At 40.9% G+C, this 21,796-nt stretch overlaps 1 protein-coding gene across 1 annotated transcript in view; it reads left to right on the top strand.

Moving 5' to 3' along the window:
* The window catches only part of TENM1 (teneurin transmembrane protein 1), a 608,552-nt gene that overhangs the window by 477,264 nt on the left and 109,492 nt on the right, over window positions 1-21,796 (top strand). Inside the window, exons 20-21 of the mRNA XM_032620244.1 lie at window positions 12,745-12,888; window positions 20,335-20,584. Coding sequence (XP_032476135.1) covers window positions 12,745-12,888; window positions 20,335-20,584 — 394 coding nt within the window. The remainder of the gene's footprint in view (window positions 1-12,744; window positions 12,889-20,334; window positions 20,585-21,796) is intronic.

The following is a 21,796-nucleotide window of genomic DNA, read 5'->3' as shown; positions in this document are numbered from 1 at the left end:
CAAATTGCAGCCTGGCTCGGGATACATTGTAGTCCTAGAAGATCAGCATCTGCTCTATCAGCTGAGCAACAGCTCTAGTTGTCCCCTCTGCAGCAAGAGTCCACTGCTTCCCACCATGGTGACCCAGCCATAGTGATGATGGAGCTCATTACTTCTCCTGTGGTACTAACTACCCTCTTTTTCTCTCAGCTCTTACCAACTCCATGATCTGGTGTCCTGCTCTGTATCTTGCCTTCAGATCTCTCTTACAATATTGGGTTTTGTCAGCCAATCACCATGCAGTAGAGAACATCCGAAGGCAGAGCTCTACCGTTAGGCTAACTATCAATGAGGTTGCTGGCCAGCCTGTGGAGTCCTACCCAATCCCTAGTCCAGTGAGTGTAGTGATGAAGAGGATAACTCTGGAGCCAGACTCCCTCCCTGAGTTCACATCATCCCTTCTCTACTTACTAGCAGCTATGCAACACTGGGTAAATTACTTAATCTCCAAATGCCACCGTTTTTCCATCTATTAAACGGGTATCATAAAGAGAATGTTACAGGTTATTATGCTATGAGGATTAAATGAGGTGGCTGAGTGCTGGTTGCTGGTATGGTCAGCATATTGGAATCACAAGGTATAAAGCATGGCGCCTATGCAGGTGTTTGTTGCCTCAGCTTCTCTAATAAGGGAGCTGTGGGCTTAACAGGTAGGTACTGTGTTAATTATTCTCCATTTGCCCTCCCAGACACACACACACACACACACACACACACACACACACACACGCACACGCACATGCACACACAGTCTCTTCTGTGACCTTCTCTGTGCTTTGAAAGACTGGCTTCTATGGACCACATTGCCTGGATGCCTTTGCTCTCTGGCTTCCCTCTTGGTTTGGTCAATGGAAGGCACCATCAGGAGACAGCAGGGTGGAAGGAGAGAGAGGTCAGCGTATTTATCCCTCTCCCTGCTTCACTGCAGTTCTAGCAGTGACTACACTGGAAGATGGGAGCTCCTGTTGAGTAGCCCCTCCTCCAAATCCCCAGGCTCTCTCTGGTCTCCTGTATCACTCCCTCCCCTTACCCCTCTCTGCAAGCCCAGACAGCTTCCCAATGTTGCCAGTCCCTGGGTGGGTCACGACCCTTGTTGATTCCCTTCACCCTGCTCATGCTTCTTTAAATAGTCCCTTCATACAGCTCTTTACTGTGAACACTTCTGAGTGTGATATCTGACTCCTGCTAGGAGTCAAATATCACAGCCTGGCTGATGCCTCCTCAAAGCCTCATATTCCCCTCTCCAGGATATTATCCTAAAGCCTTTGCTTCACTAGAATAATCTAAAATTCCTCTAACTTTTCTCCATAGGGCTTTGTTTTCCAATTCTTTATGGCTTTGCTCAGAACCCTTGCCAAGTTGTGAGATTTGGGGGGTTTTTTGTTTTTATTTTTTTACTTTTTTCTTAAGTTGTGACACTTAGCAACTTACCCGGTACTCTGATGAAGAGCTGACCAAGACAGTGTCTAGCAGTCATTTCTTGCCAGGGTTCACATAAATGCAACTCAGCCTGACTTTTTTAAAAAAGTAAAAGCTTTATTGAGATATAATTCACATACCATAAAGTTCACCCATTTAAAATGTACCATTCAGTGGGTTTTAGTATTATCAGAATGTTGTACAACCATCACCAACATCTAATTCCAGAACATTTTCATCACCCCACAAAGTAGCCCTATAGACACTAGCAGTCACTAGTCACTCCTCCCTCCCCTCCAGGCCCTGGCAACCACCAATCTCCTTTCAGTCTCTATGGATTTACCTTTTCTGGATATTTCAAACAAATGCAATCATATAATATGTGGTCTTTTGTATCTGACTTCTTTCAGTTGACATAATGTTTCCAAAGTTCATCCATGTCATGGCAGGTGTCAGTCCTTCATTCCTTTTTATGACTGAATAATATTCCGTTGCACAGATATACCACGTTTCATTTATCCATTCATCAACTGGTGGACTTACGGGTTGTTTCCACTTTTTGGCTATTGTGAATAATGCTTCTATTAACATTTGCATATAAGTATTTGTTTGAATACCTGTTTTCAATTCTTTGGGGGATTTACCTAGGAGTAGAATTGTAGGTCATATGGTAGTTGTTTGACATGTTGAAGAGTGGCCAAACTGTTTTCCACAGTGACTGCACTATTTTATCAACCTCACTTTACGCATAAAAATGTGTTATACATCTTCCTTTTAAATACTCCCAGTGCTGAAGATTCTAAAATTTTCCTCCTTGTTGTAGTTAAGCACTCTTAATGACTTAGTTTCTGATATATCCATGGATGATTGAATAAACAACTAAAACATAAAGAAAAACAAAGATGTTCTAGTATACACGCCAGTGATGAAGGCTTCATCCGTATTGTTTGCCTATGGATGTTGTTTTACTTCCTATTTCTACAGTTAAGTTCCTGGTCAAAACTTGCTCCAGCATTCTGACTATAAACATGGCCTTAATTAAAATGCTGAAATATATATTGTTGGTTCCCTTTTAAGGCTAGTAACAGTAATAAAAGCAAGAGACAATTGACCCACTCAGAAGTGTCCAAGGGAGAGGGAAAAAATGTTCCTCGTGGTGTTTTATGTGTACTTAAGGGACATTTTTTTTTAGATTAGAGAAAGAAAATTGGCAAGGATCCCAAGGAAAACAGCCAAAATAATTTCAGGTGTGGCACCTAAGATGGAATATGGATTATTTACCTTGTAGGAAGTGTTCCTGATAACTTAATCATGGTTAAAGGGATTTTATTTACTACCTAGTCTCCATTTCCATCTCCGCGGAGACTAAGGGAATTTTCTTGACAGTGGTAAAGCATTAGGATGAGTGGTAGAATGAAGATGGACAATCTACTTCTCTGAAGATGGATTGTGAGTGCCTTAAGAACATAACAGACAATAAATAGTTCAGGTGATAAATGGATGGAGACAAAGGGATCAAGTATGTTACCATTGAATTCACACCTTAATAGACACGATTGAATCTAAACAACGAAGCATTTAGTTGTACTCCTAGCCATATTTTTTAATCACTTAAGTGATGTTAGAAGAAACAGACTAAATTTTGCACCAGATATTAACAATGGTGCTATATATGACACTTCTCAGCTTTGCTCAAATTCAGAAATCCTAGTATAGGCTTTTGGTAGGAAGAATAATAGCCACCACCTCCCAAAGATGTAAATATATTATGTTACATGGCAAAAGATAATTAAGGTTACAAATGGGGTTAGGGATGCCAATCAGCTGACCTTGAGATGGAATGATTATCCTGGATTGTCCGGGTGGGCCCACTGTCATCACAAGGGTCCTTAAAAGTGGAAGAGGGAGGCAGAGGGGAGGTCAGAGTTAGAGGATAATATAACTATAGAAGAAAGGCACAGCAAGATGCAGTTTTGCTGGCTTTGAGGATAAAAGAAGGGAGCCAAGGACCAAGGAATGTGGGTGGCCTCTAGAATCTGGAAAAGGCAAGGAAATGGAGCCTTGGAGCCTCCAGAAGGAACTCAGCCCACTGACCCCTTGATTTTAGCTCAGTGAGACCCTTTTCAGACTTCTGACCTCCTTATCTATAAGACGATAAATCTGTCTTGCTTGAAGCCTTTACGTTCGTCATAATTTGTTACAACAGCAATAGGAAACAAACCTTGACCACTATTCTTACAGTCCCAGTTATAGCTAGGATTTTGATTAAAACTATGGCTTGAAAGGTCTCCCACTCTTCTTCCTTCCCATGCCAGTTAAATATGAACCTCTCCCACCTGTTTCTGGGTGATGGAGAAAGAGATCAGATTTAAACAAGCTGAATTGGAAATGATGGTGAATATCTAAGTTGAAATGCCCACTTAGTGTGAAATGTGGGACTCTTGTTTCCCCCATGGCTCAGCTGTGGGAAATTGGTGTGATCTCTAAGGCCTAGAGTGTCACAAAAGAAGAATAGATTGTTGAGAGACAGGCAAAATGAGAAAAGGAGTACTTGAGATCCTAGGGTATCCCACCAGTTTTTACAGTGACACAGATTTTGCAACTAGAGGGATAATACCAGAGTGAATAAATTACCAACAGAGGTTGTGTGAACTAATTCCTTGGAGAAGTATCAATGGCAGCTGATAAGATTGATTAATCCAAGTACAATATTGATCAAGTGGAAGAAGAATAAAATCTCCCTCAGGGTTGCAATACAAAAACCACAATCACTAGTTCATCCGGCTTAAAGATTTTGGTGTCTGATACACAGACAAGACTCCCCTGCTAAAAACTCCATGTGAGCATTTGAAATAATTTGCCCTTAGTGCTTTATTCTCTGGCTCTAAATAAGGTATGATGTCTGGAAATTACTGTATATTATTTAGTTTCTTTCCCAACTCTGCTGCTTGCAAAACAGTGTAAAAAAAATCATTTTTAAGTTCACAGTGCTGTTAAAATTCTAGAGACGGCTTATTTAATTTGACAAACTGGATTGTTCAGGGCCTCTGATCTGCATCCATTATATGAATTTTGTCAAAATAATTCCCTATGTCCGCCTGTGTCCGCATACCTTATCAATGTATAATAATGCATTCTGCCTGGTCTTCATTTTAATTAAATTAAACTGCAGTGGTTTGGAGTCCTGGAAGTGCAGGAAATCAGCCATCCGCCTTTAGTAGCACTGCTATAAACAATTCTATTTTTCTTCAAGGTTATTGGCAACAACAATTGCATAATTATTTAGTACAGTAGTTTGGCAAGAAGGAGTGGTGTTTCAGGGAGAACTAGACTTCCTAAAGGTTCACGACGCAACGGAGTCTGTCTAAATTGTGTTAGAGAGAAACAGGGGAACATTAATGGTAATAGGTGCTAAGCTAAGTTTGCTTTGTGCACACAAAACATCCCCAAGAATGATGCTTTAGTGTTCATAAATTTCCCTTCAGTAAAACCTAAGCAGGCTGGGCAGCCACAAAAATAGCATCCACTTAATATTTCGATAATAAATGGGTAGTGCTTTGCAATTTACAAAGTTCTTTCACATACATTTTCTCATTTTAATCCTTATAACATTGCTGCCTGATAGGTATGGCACAATGAATATGATCTTCATGTTACAGAGCGGGAAACTGAGGTTCAGAAACAAGAAGTGACTTGCCGAAAGACCGTTCCAGAGCAGGGATTCAAACTCAGGTCTCCCAGTCCTGAGCTCTGCATGCCTTTTTACTGCTGCCTGTCTTCACTAAAGGGACCAACCCACTTTACTGAGTACCCAATTCAACGCCCCAGTGGCTTTCTGTCAAGGAAGCTAGCAGAGATAATAATCTTTCATCATTTCTCTCCACTCATGAATTCGTAATCATTAACTGAGAGCAGGGCTGTTTCATCCATTCAGCTTTATAGGCACAGCACCAAGGATATGAGTTTTTCAAGGACCTACAAAAATCTTCACAACCTGAAAAATAAATTTATTGGCACCAAAATGTGCAAAGAAAACCAGGAATCAACATTAATAAATCGTTTAAATAAATGTCTGCAAAATGGAGCATTATGTCAGCTTGTCAACTCCAACTCAATTTTCACACTTACACGTGAAATGTGTTTAACGTTGGATATGGGTTGTGGGTTGTATCCATTTTAATATTTCTGATAAAATGTGAGATCGGCCCTCCGAAGAGTACCTAGAGCTTACCAGGGTTTTTAAGTGACCCTTGATTGACACTCTGGTAAGCAAGTGGTCTGTGCCCATTTCAAACTGCTGGTCACACCCAGTATTAGACTGTGAAATCCATTTGGTGAGTCAATCAATATTTTTTAATGGAATAAAATGGAATGGAATGGAATAGAACATAAGTGAATAGAATAGAATAGAATAGATCAGAATGTAAAACTATGAGGAGAGTATGGTTTGGGAAAACTTCCTTTCACTTGTACGTGTGTGTGTGTGTGTGTGTGTGTGTGTGTCTTTACATGTGTGTTGGGTCACAATTAAATGACTTTCAGGCATAAGAATTTGAAAACTATTGGCAAGGTAATATAGTCAAGAGACAGAAAAATTAAATGATTTACCAAACCATATGGTTTATTTTCCAAGTCAGCATTTATGACTGTTCTCGCCTCCCAGTCCCTTCTACCAACCCATCTCAGGGCATTATGGCAATATCTCTTCAAGATTAGGTGACGATATATATAATTTGTCATTCCAACCAATATACTCTTGAGAGTGAAAGAGGATGCTGTTAACAATAGCATAACTGGATACTGTTTTGGGCCAACCAGGATATGTGGTGCTTCTGCTTCAAGGTTATCCCTAGCTTCCAATCCTTATACCTTAAACTCAGAGCAAATGAAAGGTTATTTATTGAAAGCACTTCTGAGTCATGGGTCTTTCCCTTAATAGCTGTGATCTAGCATAGAAGTAAAAGGCACTTGCTAAGAAGTGGCTGGGTTTGAGCTCTGGTTCTGCCATTTACTACTAGTCAGATGACCTTGGACTAGTCACTTCACCTCTCTGAGTCTATTATCTCATCTATCAAATGGGAGTAAATATATCTTCCTCATGAGCTTGCATGAGTCTTCAAATTAGGTAATATACACAAAAATGTATTTAACTGTTAGGTGTTATGCAAATGTAAGGTGATATTATTTTAAGGAGGCCATGGATGAAAGTTCCAAAAGGCAGGTAACCATTCAGGGTATGGCCTCTCTGACATGACGAATTATCCTGCCCTGTGTAATATCCACTGTGTCTGCAGTGCTTAGCAAATCACCTGTCTGGCACGTAGAACTGCTCAGCGAAGGTTTGCTGAGTCATTAAATAACCAGCACCTTTCTTTCCATTACAGTATTGCATCCCCGTTAATCAATCACATTGTTTCAAAGGATAACTAGTCCATTTTCAAGGTGAATCCATCTCCTAAACCCCCTCCCAAAGAAAAATGCCTAAATACTGCTAGAAGATAATAACCTTTTGTTTTCTTTTGTACTGGGTTAGGGGCGGGGGAGCGGGGAAGGGGAAGGGGTTGTTCTTCATTTGTTTTTTTTTTGTTTTTTTGTTTTTTTTTTGTTTTTCCGGTACGTGGGCCTCTCACTGTTGTGGCCTCTCCCACTGTGGAGCACAGGCTCCGGACGCGCAGGCTCAGCGGCCATGGCTCACGGGCCTAGCCGCTCCGCAGCATGTGGGATCTTCCCGGACTGGGGCACGAACCTGCATCCCCTGCATCGGCAGGCAGACTCTTAACCACTGCGCCATCAGGGAAGCCCCTTCATTTGTTTTTGATGCACTCCCCAGACATTGACTGTCTAGCTACCCTGACCTTTCAATATCCCAAAGATATGAAACGTCAAAGCCCTGCCCACATGCCATGCTCTCTGCCTAGAATGTTCTTCCCTGTTCTTCATGAGGTAAACCCCTTCTACGTGAAGAGGCTTTCCCTTGTCTTCCCATTCCAGCTTAAATTCCCTTGTTACACTGTCTCATGATACGCTGCACTTCCCCACCATAGCAGTTATCATGATTTGTGTGTGTACGTGTTGTCTTGTTTCATATTTGCCCCTCTCACTAGAATGTGAGCAACGTGAGCTCCGCTGGCGGGAGTGCTATCTTGTTCTGTCTTGTTCATTCTCACATTCCCAGTGCCTGACAACAGGAGGTACTCATTAAATATCGTGAATTTGTTCACCCTGCCTTCTGTGGTACACAGGTCATCTGGGTTCTGGGTTCGCTTTTATGCAGCTAGGCTCGGACAAAGCAGCCCGGAAAAAAAAATTCATAAGATAAGTTGTCAGTGTACAGGACCTCTTGGCCGAAAGTCTGTGTGGCTACCTCACTCCTGGATGCTTTTTACCTTTTCTACCTGTATTTTCTCTTCATTCAACTGCTGTGTCGCTTTTAGCACTATGATGTTTAAACTGGTAGGGTTATTTTTGTAAACTGGTAAGGTGCAGGTCCTAAGTAAAATATTACCAAATCAAATCCAGTGACTCATTAAAAAGATAATACATCATAACCAAGTGCCGTAGAGTGTATTTTAGGACCTCAAAGATGGTTCAGCGTTAGGAAATGTATTGCTAGAATTTACCACCTCAGTAGATTAAAGGAGAAAACTATGTGAATATCTCCATAAGTACTGAAAAGGCACTTGGTAAAAATTCATCACCTGATTCTGACACTCTTAGTAAGCCAGGAATAATAGATAAACAAAGCATTTCAGGCCACTGGGCACTGTGTCAAATTGAGGAGTCTCTGGGGTTATCCTATCCTATGAGAAATCACTAGAGAATAGGAGAAAGTAGAAGTCATTCTGGGAGCAGGTACCCGTTCTCAGTAGATAGCATTTTATCTGTAGTTTTTGTCTATTGTGGCCGTGGCCTTCATTTGGTTTGTTAGGCCTCTCGTCTTTTACTGTTGTTGTTTTATATTAATCTACTATTTTAAAAGAATGAGAAATATTTCTTGTTCTATTTAATGAGTTCTTTTCAATAAGAACATTTCGACCTTGTTGTTACTTACCTTTTAAATGTGATGAAATTATTTTTAGATGTTCCTTGAGTTCATGAAGGTAACATAAATTTCTCACACTGACTATCAGACTACTTTTAATTATATATGGCCTTCATAAATGCAACCATTATGAATTCTGAAGCCTTAGCCTGAAGCTGTTGAAAATCATCTGCTTAATCTTGTCATATTTTGCACATCAGCTTCATCGCGTGGCATCTTTACCTTGGCTATTTAACGTCAGTCTCCTATCGCAGCCCTTACAGGTGAATGTCACAGTCACTAAATCGGGTGTCAGGAGCGCTGTGGCCCTCCACCTTCTTGCAGTCCCCACATCACACTAATGCTGCTGCTCTGATAAGTAGAGTGTAATTCAGTTACTATTTTTCTAATGTCAAATGGCTTTGGGGGAGCAAGCTGCAGTCTTTCTTTATAAGCCAGTAGAATAAAGTCTTCTTTATAAGCCAGTGTTGTTGCAAGATGACTAACAGTGAAGTCAGGTGCAAATCCTGTGACCAGAGGACGGCATCCTCTACAAAAGTAGCAAGGCTATCTTGACAATCAGTGACTCTTGGTTAAGGAACATCCCATTAATATCTCTGTGTCAAGGTGAGGGAGAGAATATGGGAAGACAGAAATCCAGACGGAATTAAGGGTGTCACAAGAGAGGCAGTCACATGGTTCTGAGAGAGTATTCTGCCATATTAACGGCTCTTTCTCAGCTGCCTTCCCAATATGTACACACCAGCATGGGACCACTACACCAGCCCCTAGGAAGTATAGCCCGGGACCCCCTCCTTCCCCACCTATCTCCACTCACTGCCAGACTGGTCTGTCCTCCATAGCGCCTCTGAAATGTTGAATAATTATTCTTTCCTTCCTATTACACTGTTCTTCCCAGACCCCACTCCAGAATGCTGGAGGCTGAATCCTTTGCCTACACCATGCTGTGTTGATGACCAGATGTGATAGGCACCAGGCCACCTGGGAAGTGGTAGTGGGTCCACTCTGCTTAGTTAACTGAGACTCAGCTGTCACAGTACCAGGCAGAGTGTAATGTCGGGGCTCAGCCTTTTCAGTGCCAGCCCCTGAGTAGCCCTTTTTTCCCCCATATTTAATTATATGAAAAAGAGTAGGCGTTCAGTGCGTTACAGTCTGCTTCCATGAGAGGAAGTCTAGGATTGGTTGCTACTGTATTTGCCAGTTCCTTGTGCATTTGGAGAGCAGCTCAACTCCGTGGGGTGAAACGTCTGCCTTCTCATACACCAACTGCAAGTTCCAGGATTCTGTTAAAGCGGCTGCTGTCAGAAAGAAACCTTGCCTTGTTACTCTGAGCAAGGAGCCACACACAGCCATTCTCATTAAAGTCAGTTGGAATTTTGGACAAGTCTTAAGTATAAATCATAACATGATTAGCTCATAGAGTTTTCTCAAGAGAAAGTAAATCTAATAAAAATTAGAGGGAACTTATTAAGTGGCCGCCTTGTTGCTATTTGCTATGACTAGGGGAAAAAATAATATAATTGTGGGGTTTGCAGCCAGTGCACTTTTTTGTTGTGGGCTAGAGAGCAATTCAGACATGAGGAGGTGAAGAGGATGTCTCATTACCATTGCACTGAGGATACTTTATATAAGCATTTCCTGCCACAGAGTTGGGAGGATCTTTGCTCCTGAGAGGGAAAAAGCAGGCTCCAAACCACCATCGGAGGTCACCAGGGCACACTACTTACTTGCAAAACTGCACAATCAACTTCCGGAGAAGAGATTCTAGGGGAGCACGTCAGGCTTCAAATGTATAAGAGGCAGATCCTGACAATAGCAGGGAAGGAGATGTGGCTTTAAGGGAACTTGTAATCATTATCCTTGTGATTATTTATTAATCAAGACTTTTAAGTGTTGGCAAGAGAAGCAGAAACTGTGTTATTCTTCACACCAACACGGCCCTAAGTGTGCTTTCTCACCCCCTGATTTTTCCAACATGAGATACAGTGCTCTCTTTGGCTTTTGGGTTTGATTTCCCAACTTGAACTGATCAAATGCAATCTTGAAAGAATGCACTTTAGAATCATAGAGAGAAATGCTGAAGGGGGACTGTAAGAATTATCTAGTACAGCAGTCTTTGATCTGAGATCTTTATTTAGACTTCAGGAGATCCGTGAACCCCCTAGAATTATATATAAAATTTTGTGCGCATATGCGTTTTTCTAGGAGGAAGATCCATAACTTTTATCACATTCATAACAAAAGGTTCCCTGACCCAAAAGGGTCTAAGAACCACCAATTCTAGTCCATCCTCTCCCCTCCTCCTTTGTTACAATGAAGAACAGACTCCCGGAGATGGAGAATAATATGCCTGCAACCGCACAGCTAGTTAATGGCAGACCCAAGAATTGAAGTCTCTTCTGACTCTAGGTCTGAAACCAGTTATTTCCACTATACCAGAGTTGTTTTAGCAAAGCACTGGGGACATGATAAGATATCAAGGAGACTGTAGACAGCAATGATTTGTGCCACACGTGTAACCTGAACTAGATTACCTTTGAGATCCTCTTCACCACTGAAATTCTGTGTTTCTATCCATCTTAATAGAGAACAGCATTGAACCAGATGATCCCAAACTAATTTCCCTTTAGAAATCATTTCCACTGTATGATTAGTCTTTCCTGCTTCCTATTGATCTCCCTTGCCAATAGTGCTTGGTTAGGGCTAATACTAAAATGAGTTTGCATTCCAAGAGTCTTCACCAGCTGATGGCAGGGTAGAAGGGCATCCCCATCAGGACCAGCTACATAATTTGCAGGGCCCAGTGTTAAATGAAAATACCCAGCCTCTTGTTAAAAAAGTATTAAGGATTTCAAGACAGTGACAGGAGAACATTAAACCAAGTATGGGGCCCTTCTAAGCGTGAAGATGGTCCTGGTCCCTTTTAAAGCTTTGATGGAGGAGGGACAAAGAGAAGTCAGCCTGTGGTTTAAAATTGGCCACAGATGACCCCCCAAAGGTAACAATCATAAGGACTTTTTGGCTTATCTGTGCATGTGCTTGCACACACACATGCACGTGCACACCTAAATCAGTTGGACTAAAATTACCATCTTTTCTCTTCACCTAATGCCCAAATCCAAAACTAGTCGGCTTGAATTTTTCCTCTTAGGACCTATTGCACTGGCATTGTTTAAGCACACATTTTCATTACCAGTTTTCATAACCAGATGACAAAGAAAGAAATGAGTTCTCCGGGGGCATCTGAAGAGTCAGGTAGAGGCAGGTACTCGAAAGCAATAGCACACGACCAGCTAGGGGTATTTTAAGCTGCCAGAAAGGGGGAAAAGCAGCTAGCTTTGGGCTATGCAGTGTAATGAGCCAATACTCTCAGGCTTAGAACATTATGAGGACACAAAGCATTTTGAATTCAAGAATCAGAACTCTGGGGTTCCAACAGGTAAGCAGATTTACCAACTGAGAAAATGGTTGGGACTTGGTATACTTGAGTTCTACATATCTCAGTAGAGCAGAGGCACCCAAGTTATCACATTCTGCACTTCCCATTTTAGCGCCATACTGGGGCTCCCAGTTTAATGCACGACATCCGTGCTTCATAAGGGTTGGAGCCAAATGTTGGGTGATGTCCCATTGGTTAGAAACCAAAGTCTAACATGCACAAAGTGGAATTTACACTCATGGTGCTTGTAGCACTCTAAGCAAACTCAGACTTCTTGGCAAACTAAAGGCCAGTTAGCATGGGAGAAAATATAAATGGGTGAATCGATTTTTATTAGTCTCATGTGTAGTCAGTTGTTGTATAAGTGACCCAGTACTCCAAAGCCAGCTTCCTAAGTGCATTTTGCACTCCAGAGAGATCAGAAAACAACTTTCCCTGCACTTCTACTACAAAGGTAAAGAAAGAAATTGTATCACCACAGCTTAAGCCTTCAGGGAGCTTATTTCTTCAGTTTTACAACGCAGCCTTTTACCCAAAAGCCCATACTAAAGCTTGATGTCCAAAACATATGGTGCATACCTAACGACAGCCTCAGTGAGTCACTCATTCATGTATTTATCCAATATGCACTGACTGGTCACTTTTGGATGCCCGATGCTATGCTAGGTGAAAAGTATTTGTGATCAAATTTCAACCCAAATCGGAATTCAATAGCAGATGTGTTAGCCAGAGGCTTACCAACCAGTGCAAAAATGAAGCAAATCTTTTTACATGTTCTAATGTGTTATTAACTCTTTGTTTGCAGTGTCTGTGGGATATGAATATGAAATGTGCCCCGACTTTATTCTCTGGGAAAAAAGGACTGTTATCTTACAAGGTTTCGAGATGGATGCTTCTAACCTAGGAGGCTGGTCATTGAATAAGCATCATATTTTGAATCCTCAAAGTGGTAAGCACATTTTTTGATATTTATTAATACTATTTTCCTAATGCTATATACATATATATGTAATACTTATTGCAGAAAATTTGGAAAAGTACAAGGAAAAAAGTACTTATAAGTCCACCACCTAGAGATGACCACATTATATTTCTTTTCAAATGGATCTGATTTCAAATTAGTGCTAGTAGAGTGAGACCTCTTCACAAAGTAATATGAAACTGGGTTTTAAGAATCATCTCTCGGGGCTTCCCTGGTGGCGCAGTGGTTAAGAATCCGTCTGCCAGTGCACGTGACATGGGTTCCAGCCCTGGTCCAGGAAGATCCCACACGCCACGGAGCAACTAAGCCCGTGCACCACAACTACTGAGACTGCGCTCTAGAGCCCGCGAGCCACAACTACTGAAGCCCGTGCGCCTAGAGCCCGTGCTCTGCAACAAGAGAAGCCACCGCAATGAGAAGACCGCGCACCGCCATGAAGCGTAGCCCCCGCTCGCCGCAATTAGAGAAAGCCCGCACGCAGCAACAAAGACCCAGTGCAGCCAAAAATAAATAAATAAATTTATTTTTTAAAAATCATCTGTCATTACTGCACTATCCCAGGTGATTAACCAGTTTATCTGACATTGTAACCAACTTCTAAAAACTGGAATAATATTTGCCGTATTTCATATGATCTAAGACACCATCGATTATAAGTACACCATTATTTTATGGAAAACGGTGTCAATTAAACAGTGACACACATTGATTGCAAGATACATACTTATTCCAGAGATGTGAAAATAGGAAGCAAAATGTGCATCTTAGAATTAACGAATAATCTAAGTGATACAGTTTTCGAAGAGTTTTAGTGAACTCTGTCCCATTTTAAACACAACAACCCTGCAGTGTGGCCTTAACCCCATTTAAAAATCAAGACTCCGAAGCTGAGTCACGTTACTTTCCCCTAGGGCTCACAGTAAGTGGCCAAGAGCTGTCCATGTGCTCTTTCTCTACGCCAGTTTTTTATCCACATAAATGTCAGTATATGCAGTAAGAAGCTAGGGGTAGAGTAAAGGGACAGTAATGGGTAACAGAGAAAAAGAGGTAAGAGGAACGCAGGGGAAGAAGAGAAAGAATCTGGGAAAAGACTACAGCTCTGGACTTCACTTAGTTTTAAGCCTCCTAAGTCCTGGACTTAGGAAAGAGGGAAAAGCAGTGAGAATCAGGACACTCTCATCTTCAACCTTTGCCTTCTTCGTACCACTTTTCCTGCTGTCGCTTTCTCCTAGTTTGTAATTTAAATGTTAAATAAATCAGGAGAGGAGACCACAGGTGGCCCTTAAGTCCATGCTTCTCTCAGACAAACTGATTTTGCTACCCTGGTTATAAATGCTTCATCCAAGTCACTTCACCTCCTTTTGCTGGGAAACCATTCGTTGGTGTTTCCATCCAGCGTCATTTGAACATCTACTGGTAAGTTTTCACTGTGAAATCATATTCCTTTTCACCTGAAGAGGCAGATTCTGACCAACCTTTAGTAGAATGTGTACTTTGGGTTATTTCTCCAGGACTGGGGAAATGAATGTATATATGAGGCAGCTACACCCTTCCATCCAGCTGCCCTTGTATCCCTCTTACCTTTGTGAAATAGCTGGCTAAGGCCGGGTTATCTTGTAAGGCCATGAACTGACCAAGGCTAAGAGATCCGTTTTATAATCACACCTATGGTCTTATTCATTTGCACCGTAGTTAAATCAACCAATCCAACCAGCCACACAGGCTGGGAAATTTTGATCGGCAAAGCTAACCGGGTTTGCCTCAATCACAGAATGAGACCACCTACCAGAGTCCCAGTGTGGGCCCTGAAGATGGAGTCCATTGCTATATGCCCTTGTTATACCTTCTTCCCCCCATTCAAGGAAGATCCTAAATTCCACTTCCAACTGTTTGTTTTTTTAAGAGCAAAGATTCAGGCACGGATATAAAATGTCAACTTTTTTTCTGTTGTCAAAAGGAGAATCGCAGTTTTAAAAGTATAAAAACGAAAGGGCAGATGCCACTTATTAAATTATTAGGTTTTTTGTTTTGATTTGAAAGAGTTTGACATTTTAAGCAGCCGTTTCTTTTCCACTCACTTTTATTGGCTCGTATGGATTGTCTCTTTCAAATGCCTGTCATTGACATTAAACACAAAGTGGAAATGACCTCAATCCAGCCCCCAGCTGTGTGCTCCCAGTTCTATATTCTCTTACCATTTGCTTCACCCAGGTTTAAAAATTCAGAACAGAGGGGAGCCATTCAGAAAGTTGGCTTTAGGGACCCCCCTGATTTCCACAGATGTGTCCTTTTCACCCCTAATTCACCAGTAATTGGTTTTTAGGTAATAGGTACCAAGTTATTTCTGGGAATCTTTTTAACAGCCTTACTGAAGTATAACTTATACACCACAAAATTTACCCATTTTAAGCGTACACTTCAATGCTTTTTAGTAAATGGTAGAGTTGTGCAACCATCACCACCACAGAGTTTTAGAATGTTTTTCTCACCCCAAAAGATCCCTTGTACCCACCCCAACCCCACTAAATCTGCTTTCTGTCTCTTTCTGAGAATTTTATTCTGAGAAAGAAACCTTACTTAAGATAGATTTTTTAAAAGGAAGATTTGTTCATTTTATCATCTCATTTGTAGGCACATTGTATTTCTCACCAAGAACTGGTCACACTTGCCAGGAAACAGATCTGAAGGCAGCGCTGCCAGTGCCTTTCAGCCTGCCCTTGGACACGAGCACCTCTCTTGGGATATTTTCAGAATCTAAATCCCACCCATAAATGCAGTTTTAGAAACAGGAATGATAAGTGTGAAGGAGTAGCTTTGAGAGGACCAATTAGAAAGCAATGCTCTTTCCCCCTCAGGTCAGACAGTCTTTTCTGACTGATTAAGGCCAGAGCCTAACTCTTTAGGCACCCCGCTTTTTTGATCTGAGACAGATAGCAGATCAGAAACAAGGATCTATCTTCCCCCAATTTCCTCTCGCTGGTTAAAAAGACACCTGTAATTAGATTGGATGTCTGCTGCCATTCAATTCTGCAGTTTTTCTTTGGCTCCAAAATCATTATGCAGCGGGTAGTTTCTAGTAGGCAGTGTTTTCAGACCATTTGTCATTTCAGTTGCAGCAATTGTACTTACCTGACAATTAACCATTGGTTGTGGAGCATTGTTTCCAAATATTATGCCTGATATATGGAGATGGTTCCTGCTTTCACTGTGAGATTAAAAAAAGAAAGCTAGGAACTTGTGTTTTTCAATATTATTCCTTCAAAATGCATCTTCTTAGTGATTACAGAGAGTACATATTTATTCTTTTAAGATAAATCAGTTCTTTAAAATTATGCCAGTTGAGTGTTTAAAATTATTAGAAAAAACAATCCAGGGTTCTAATTGGGTATTGTCATCTGTCTGAAATGGATAAAGAATTTCCTTTAACTTAGCCTCCAAGATAGGCCAGTAGTTTGTTGGCAAATGGTTTTAGTGGGAGGACAAGTAAGTTTCCATTGATCATGTTGGCATATCTCCCAGTTTGTGTTTATATCCTCTCAGTCAAGTCCTAAGAGAAATATGTATTGGGTCCCATGTTGTTCATAAGCCTGAAAAATGGTTTCTTCTTTGAAATCAGCATAAAGCACCACCCACTGGCTCCCAAGGGGAATTTTTATTTCAAACTTATTTATAAGCTTCAAAAGAAGTTCTGAGCAAGGTAGCAGGAAGGTATGAGTAGTGTGTTTAAAAGTATGCTTAACTTACTATACAACAGGCTTGACTTTTTGGCAGAGGAAAGGAAACCTTGGGGGAGATCTAAAATGTGCTGTAGGGCTCCAGCCAGTGGGGTTTCTTTGTTGACTGTAAACAAGACACCCAATCCTTAGCAGGAAGTTGGCCTTCATATAAATAATGTGTGTAGTCTCAGGATCATTTGATTCTGTTTTCAAAATGAGCACGTGTGGCAGAATAAACTGGAAAGGAGGCAGCAGTAATTGATCAAGATTTCCAGGAACATAAACAAAATATTTTCAAAGCAACCTTTTGCAGAAGAATTGGTGTTAAATCATTGTTGCTAGATGGTATGCCCGGGTTCTGTGTAATGGAAGGTTAAACAGATTCTTGAAACAACAAAAACACCCTTCAAAATGATCTATCTTTCCAGGGCAATACAAAAGGGGTTTGCCCATTTTTGTTTTGATTGCTTCAGCTTTAAACAGGAATGGTAATTTCAGTACACGGGCACTTTAGTACCTTGCATGAAAGCAAGACATCAATTGTTGAGATGTAATCAGAAAGTACATTGCCTTATGTTTTATTTCCTTTAATCATTCTTCTTCTTTGATGGAGTGCTGGGCTTTCTAATAGAAAAGAGGAGTTTTAGAATTGCAGGCTTAGAAGAATGGTTTAGAATAGCCATCTTAGTTTTTAAATTGCCAGGAGCCTGGTAATAACATGTCATTTTGAAGGTAATTGTTAACTATACCATTATATTAATATAAAAAAAAATGGAGCTCTATCTGTGAAAATAGATGTTAATAGCAAATCTGCTATTTCCAAGCCCATACTTGGAAATATTTTTGAATGATATACCCTGTAGTGCATTGCTGAAATACTGACATGCTAAGCAGTTGGTTTTCTCATTTATTAAAGAACATATCATAGTCTCAGTGAGTGATCATCAGGAGATTTCTTTTTAATGATGTTGTGCAACTGTCATGCCAGTTCTCATTCACTTTCTCCCAATTCATTTAAATTGCAGTATTGATCACATTGCAATTAAGTGTTTTTTGAGAAATGAAATTCCATCCTATTAATCTAACTTAATTAACTACTCTAAATCTTAAGAAATTTCTTTACTGCCTAATAAAGTTATTAATAAAATAAATAAGAAAGTAGTGAGCCTCAAGATATCTATCTCATGGTTCTACAATGACAGACCAATTTGTTGGGGCATAAGCTCATAGCTGGTCCTGCAGATCATATGTTGAAAAAATAGCCAGAAATCACCTTGGGAGGGAAAGTAAAATTACTTTAGATTTGAAATCCAAAGGCTATATGAGTATGGGATTTCTGTTTCCTGGAAGGCCCCTTCTAGGTTCATATTTGGTGCCATGGTTTTGTGCGTGTTTTACCCTCATCTATTTTTGCCAGCCACCTTCCTATTTCAGAGTGATCAGTAGTTTCTATTGTAGGACTGTGGGACTAAAAGTTGGAAGAAAACCGAGGGAGACATTTCAGGAAATGTTTAGGGAGAGTAACAGGTGGTCCGAGGAGATAGATAGCAGGGGTCATGGGAGAAAAAATAAGACTGGACAGGATAACTGCATTCATTCATTTGCTGTCAGTTACTTCAGCCTGACACATTGGCATGCCTTCTCACCACATGGCTTTGTTTTTTTTTTTTTTTGTTTGTTTTTTTAACCTGTCCCGGCTCATTCTGGGCAGACTTGAGCTATTTAGCACAGCAGTACTTGTTCCTTGGGTTTTCTGCCCAAGCTCAGCAGGTTTTCAAAATCATTGGAATTTGGACAAGGAAACTATAAGAAACTCAAAGCTTATTTTCAACATTTACTGAGCACTTATAACAACTTGGCCACAGGGATGGGCACTGAAACGCAGGAAGGAGTAAGACAGAGTGTGTGCCTTCAAGGAGCTCATGTTCTAATGGGGAAGATAGAGAAGTAATGAAAACAGTATCATACATGTGTCAAATGTTATAACAGAGCTATGGAAAACTGCACATACAGAGGAGGAAGTAACTAATTCTGGCTGGATAGAGCCTTGGGGAAGAACTGAGCTGAGCTTTGGAGGGTAGGTAAGAGTTTCCCAAACAAACAAGATGAGGAAGGCATTCAGGATAGAGGGACTAGTGAAGTACAAAAGCAGAGAGGAAGGACTTTCCTGGTGGTCCAGCGGTTAAGAATCTACCTTCCAGTGCAGGGGACGTGGGATCGATCCCTGGTCGAGGAACTAAGATCCCACATGCTGAACGGCAACTAGAGAGAAGCCCACGTGCCACAACAAAGACCCGACACAGCCATAAATTAATTAATTAATTAATTAATTAATTAATTTCTTTAAAAAGCAGAGAGGAATGGAAGCATGTGAAAATACTTGTAAATAGTTTGCTGTAGCTGAAGCTCGGGATACACATGAGAGGGCGATGAGACAGAAGGCTGAAGAAAGAGGCAAGCACCAAATCATGAAGGACTTTGTATTCCTTAATAATAAGGAATGGACCCCTTACTCCACAGAGGGTATGGAACTATTAAAAGGTTTTAAGCCACAGATTGAAATAATCTCTATGGCAGGAGTGTGGACAGTGGTTTGGAGATGGGTATGCATGGAGACCAGGAGACCCAGAACTTAAGACAAACTGAATGAAAGCAGTCGTGGTAGAAACAGAGACCATGAAACTGGTTCAACATATTTTAGGAGATAGACTCAATGGGGGTTTAGTAATTAATTAGGTTTAGAGAGTGAGGAAAAGAAGAGCCACAGTGGTGCCCACATTCCCAACTTGGGTAAATACACGCCTAGTGATACCTCGGAAGATCAGTGGGGAACACAGAAGGAGGAGGAGGGTTTGGTAGGGGATGGCAGAAAAATAAAATAAAATAAAAATAACGAGTTCAGTTTTCAATTTGTTGAGTTTGAGGTACCTGTGAGGCATCCAAGTAAAGAGATCTACTAGGAAATTGCATGTCAGGTAAAAACTCTAGACTAGACAGGAGAAAGTTTCAGCATAGAGAGATGGGAGTTAAAGCCGTGAGAATGGATGAGATTGCCCAAAGAAAATGACTGCAGAGTATTTTCCAGCATTCTCATAAGTCAGTATCTCTATTTCCTGCACTGATGATAGTGAGATATGGTCCAAAAGAGTGGAAAAATCAAGTCCTTTTCTTATATCTTTGAAGTGCATTCTAGCAATATGATTTCTTTTCTTTTCACAGAAGTAGATTACCTTCCTGATTGTGTTTTGCTAAGGTTAACATTAAAATTGACTGATACTCCCTTTTCACGAACCCGTTGCATAATGCGGGTGGTTTGAAGTCAGACAGGTGTGCACCAGGCATCAGAAGAAAGCCAGCCAGAGATGAAAAATCAGCCACGGATGATTCACAGAGCCCAAAGTGAACAGGAGATCATTAAAAGTTAGTCATTAAATGCTTCATTGAGGCATTTAGAATCGACATTAAAGGGACTGGGTATATTACTCCATTTCACAGATGGGCAAACTGAGGCAAAGTGTTATGCTGCCATTTGTTGTAGCTGTGCAGTTAAGTAAAACCTGGGGCAGTGCGCTTCACTCTCAAGTTCTGTTATAGCAGGCCAACGCTCCTTCCTGCTTTGAACAATGAGAAATTAAAATATCACTGAGAATACTGTGTGGTAATTTTTTTAATTCTTTTTTTTTCCCCTTGGATCTAGGAATCATACATAAAGGGAATGGAGAAAATATGTTCATTTCCCAGCAGCCTCCAGTCATATCAACCATAATGGGTAATGGACACCAACGGAGTGTTGCCTGCACCAACTGCAATGGCCTCGCCCACAACAACAAACTCTTTGCTCCCGTTGCCTTAGCTTCTGGCCCTGATGGTAGTGTGTATGTTGGTGACTTCAATTTTGTAAGGCGAATATTTCCCTCGGGAAACTCCGTTAGTATTTTGGAATTAAGGTAAGTCTCCTCTAATCTCTGTGTTTGCTTAGTGGATAAGGAAAAAGCAAGAATGAGAAAACAGGAAGAGACAAGGCATTGCCAGAAGGAGCAGAAAATGCAGTTGCCCATATTGTAGTACTGAGCTAAGATGCAGGAATAGGGGCACAGACATAGGTCACCATGGCTACTCGTACTTGAAGAAACCTTTGAGCACTGCTTTGGAGAACCAGGAAGTGTTGACATCGCTGTATGTGTGGCCTTCCCTGGGTGCATTCCTGTCACTGACGTGGATCTCAGTACTTCTGAGTGCTCAGGTAAGTCACTCAACCCCTGCTCTGGCCACTATGAAGACTGACCAGAAATATCTAGTATTCATTCTAGCAGGTAGAGGTGTTGTCAAATCCAAAAGGCTAAATTTTCTAAGTTCTCCAGGTCCAGTCTTTTGAAGTGATCAGTTCATCAAAAGGAAAATGGCCGTCTGTGTTTGTGTGGCATTTTGAGGAAGGATTACTTTTTTATCCTTAAAAGCTCTAATCCATTGGAAAAAATGATCAAAGCATTCATCTTTAGGCTTTCTCCCTCTGTTTTAGGAATTTTCTTGAGAGTACAAAGTATTTTGACACCTTTTGAAAGGAATTCATACCTTTTGGTATTTCATATTTTGAAGTTACACAAAGATAGCAAGTAAATAGACCATGGCTTAATCAGCTTTATTTCTCCCTTTCTAAGGATGTAAGACACAAATATATGTCCCCTGGAGTCCTAGAAAAGGAAAACATCCTCTCTCATCCCAGTAGAGATAAACAGACCTGTTTCCCTTTCCCTGGGTAGACTGGTAGAGCCTTTCTTCTCATTGGTTATCACAGCTTTATCCCTGACACATGCCTTCAGGGCATTAGGCTGAAAATTTCCCTATGTTCCAGAAGACTTTGTCGCCACTCTATAAACTATTCCACAAAACGGTTCTTGCCTCATTCATCACCTCATTGACCTGAAAAGTAGTGACTGGGAGAATAGAGACAATGATGGAACAACTTGTATGTATGGAGCACAGTCAAGACCAGTGAAAGCACATGCAAAATCTTGGGTCATTTTCATTTAATACTCATGTTGACACAAACGTGGAAATTTGAATACATAAGGACAGTCCTCGAAATTTTTCAGATTCTCGTGCTTTGCTTTGGAATCTACCTCCTGTTTCTCAGACTGAGTTAGTCTTTCATAGCTAGC

The sequence above is a fragment of the Phocoena sinus genome, chromosome X (genome assembly GCF_008692025.1).
Source record: "Phocoena sinus isolate mPhoSin1 chromosome X, mPhoSin1.pri, whole genome shotgun sequence".
In the NCBI taxonomy this organism is placed as follows: domain Eukaryota; kingdom Metazoa; phylum Chordata; class Mammalia; order Artiodactyla; family Phocoenidae; genus Phocoena; species Phocoena sinus.
This window is presented reverse-complemented; position numbering and strand designations above follow the sequence as displayed.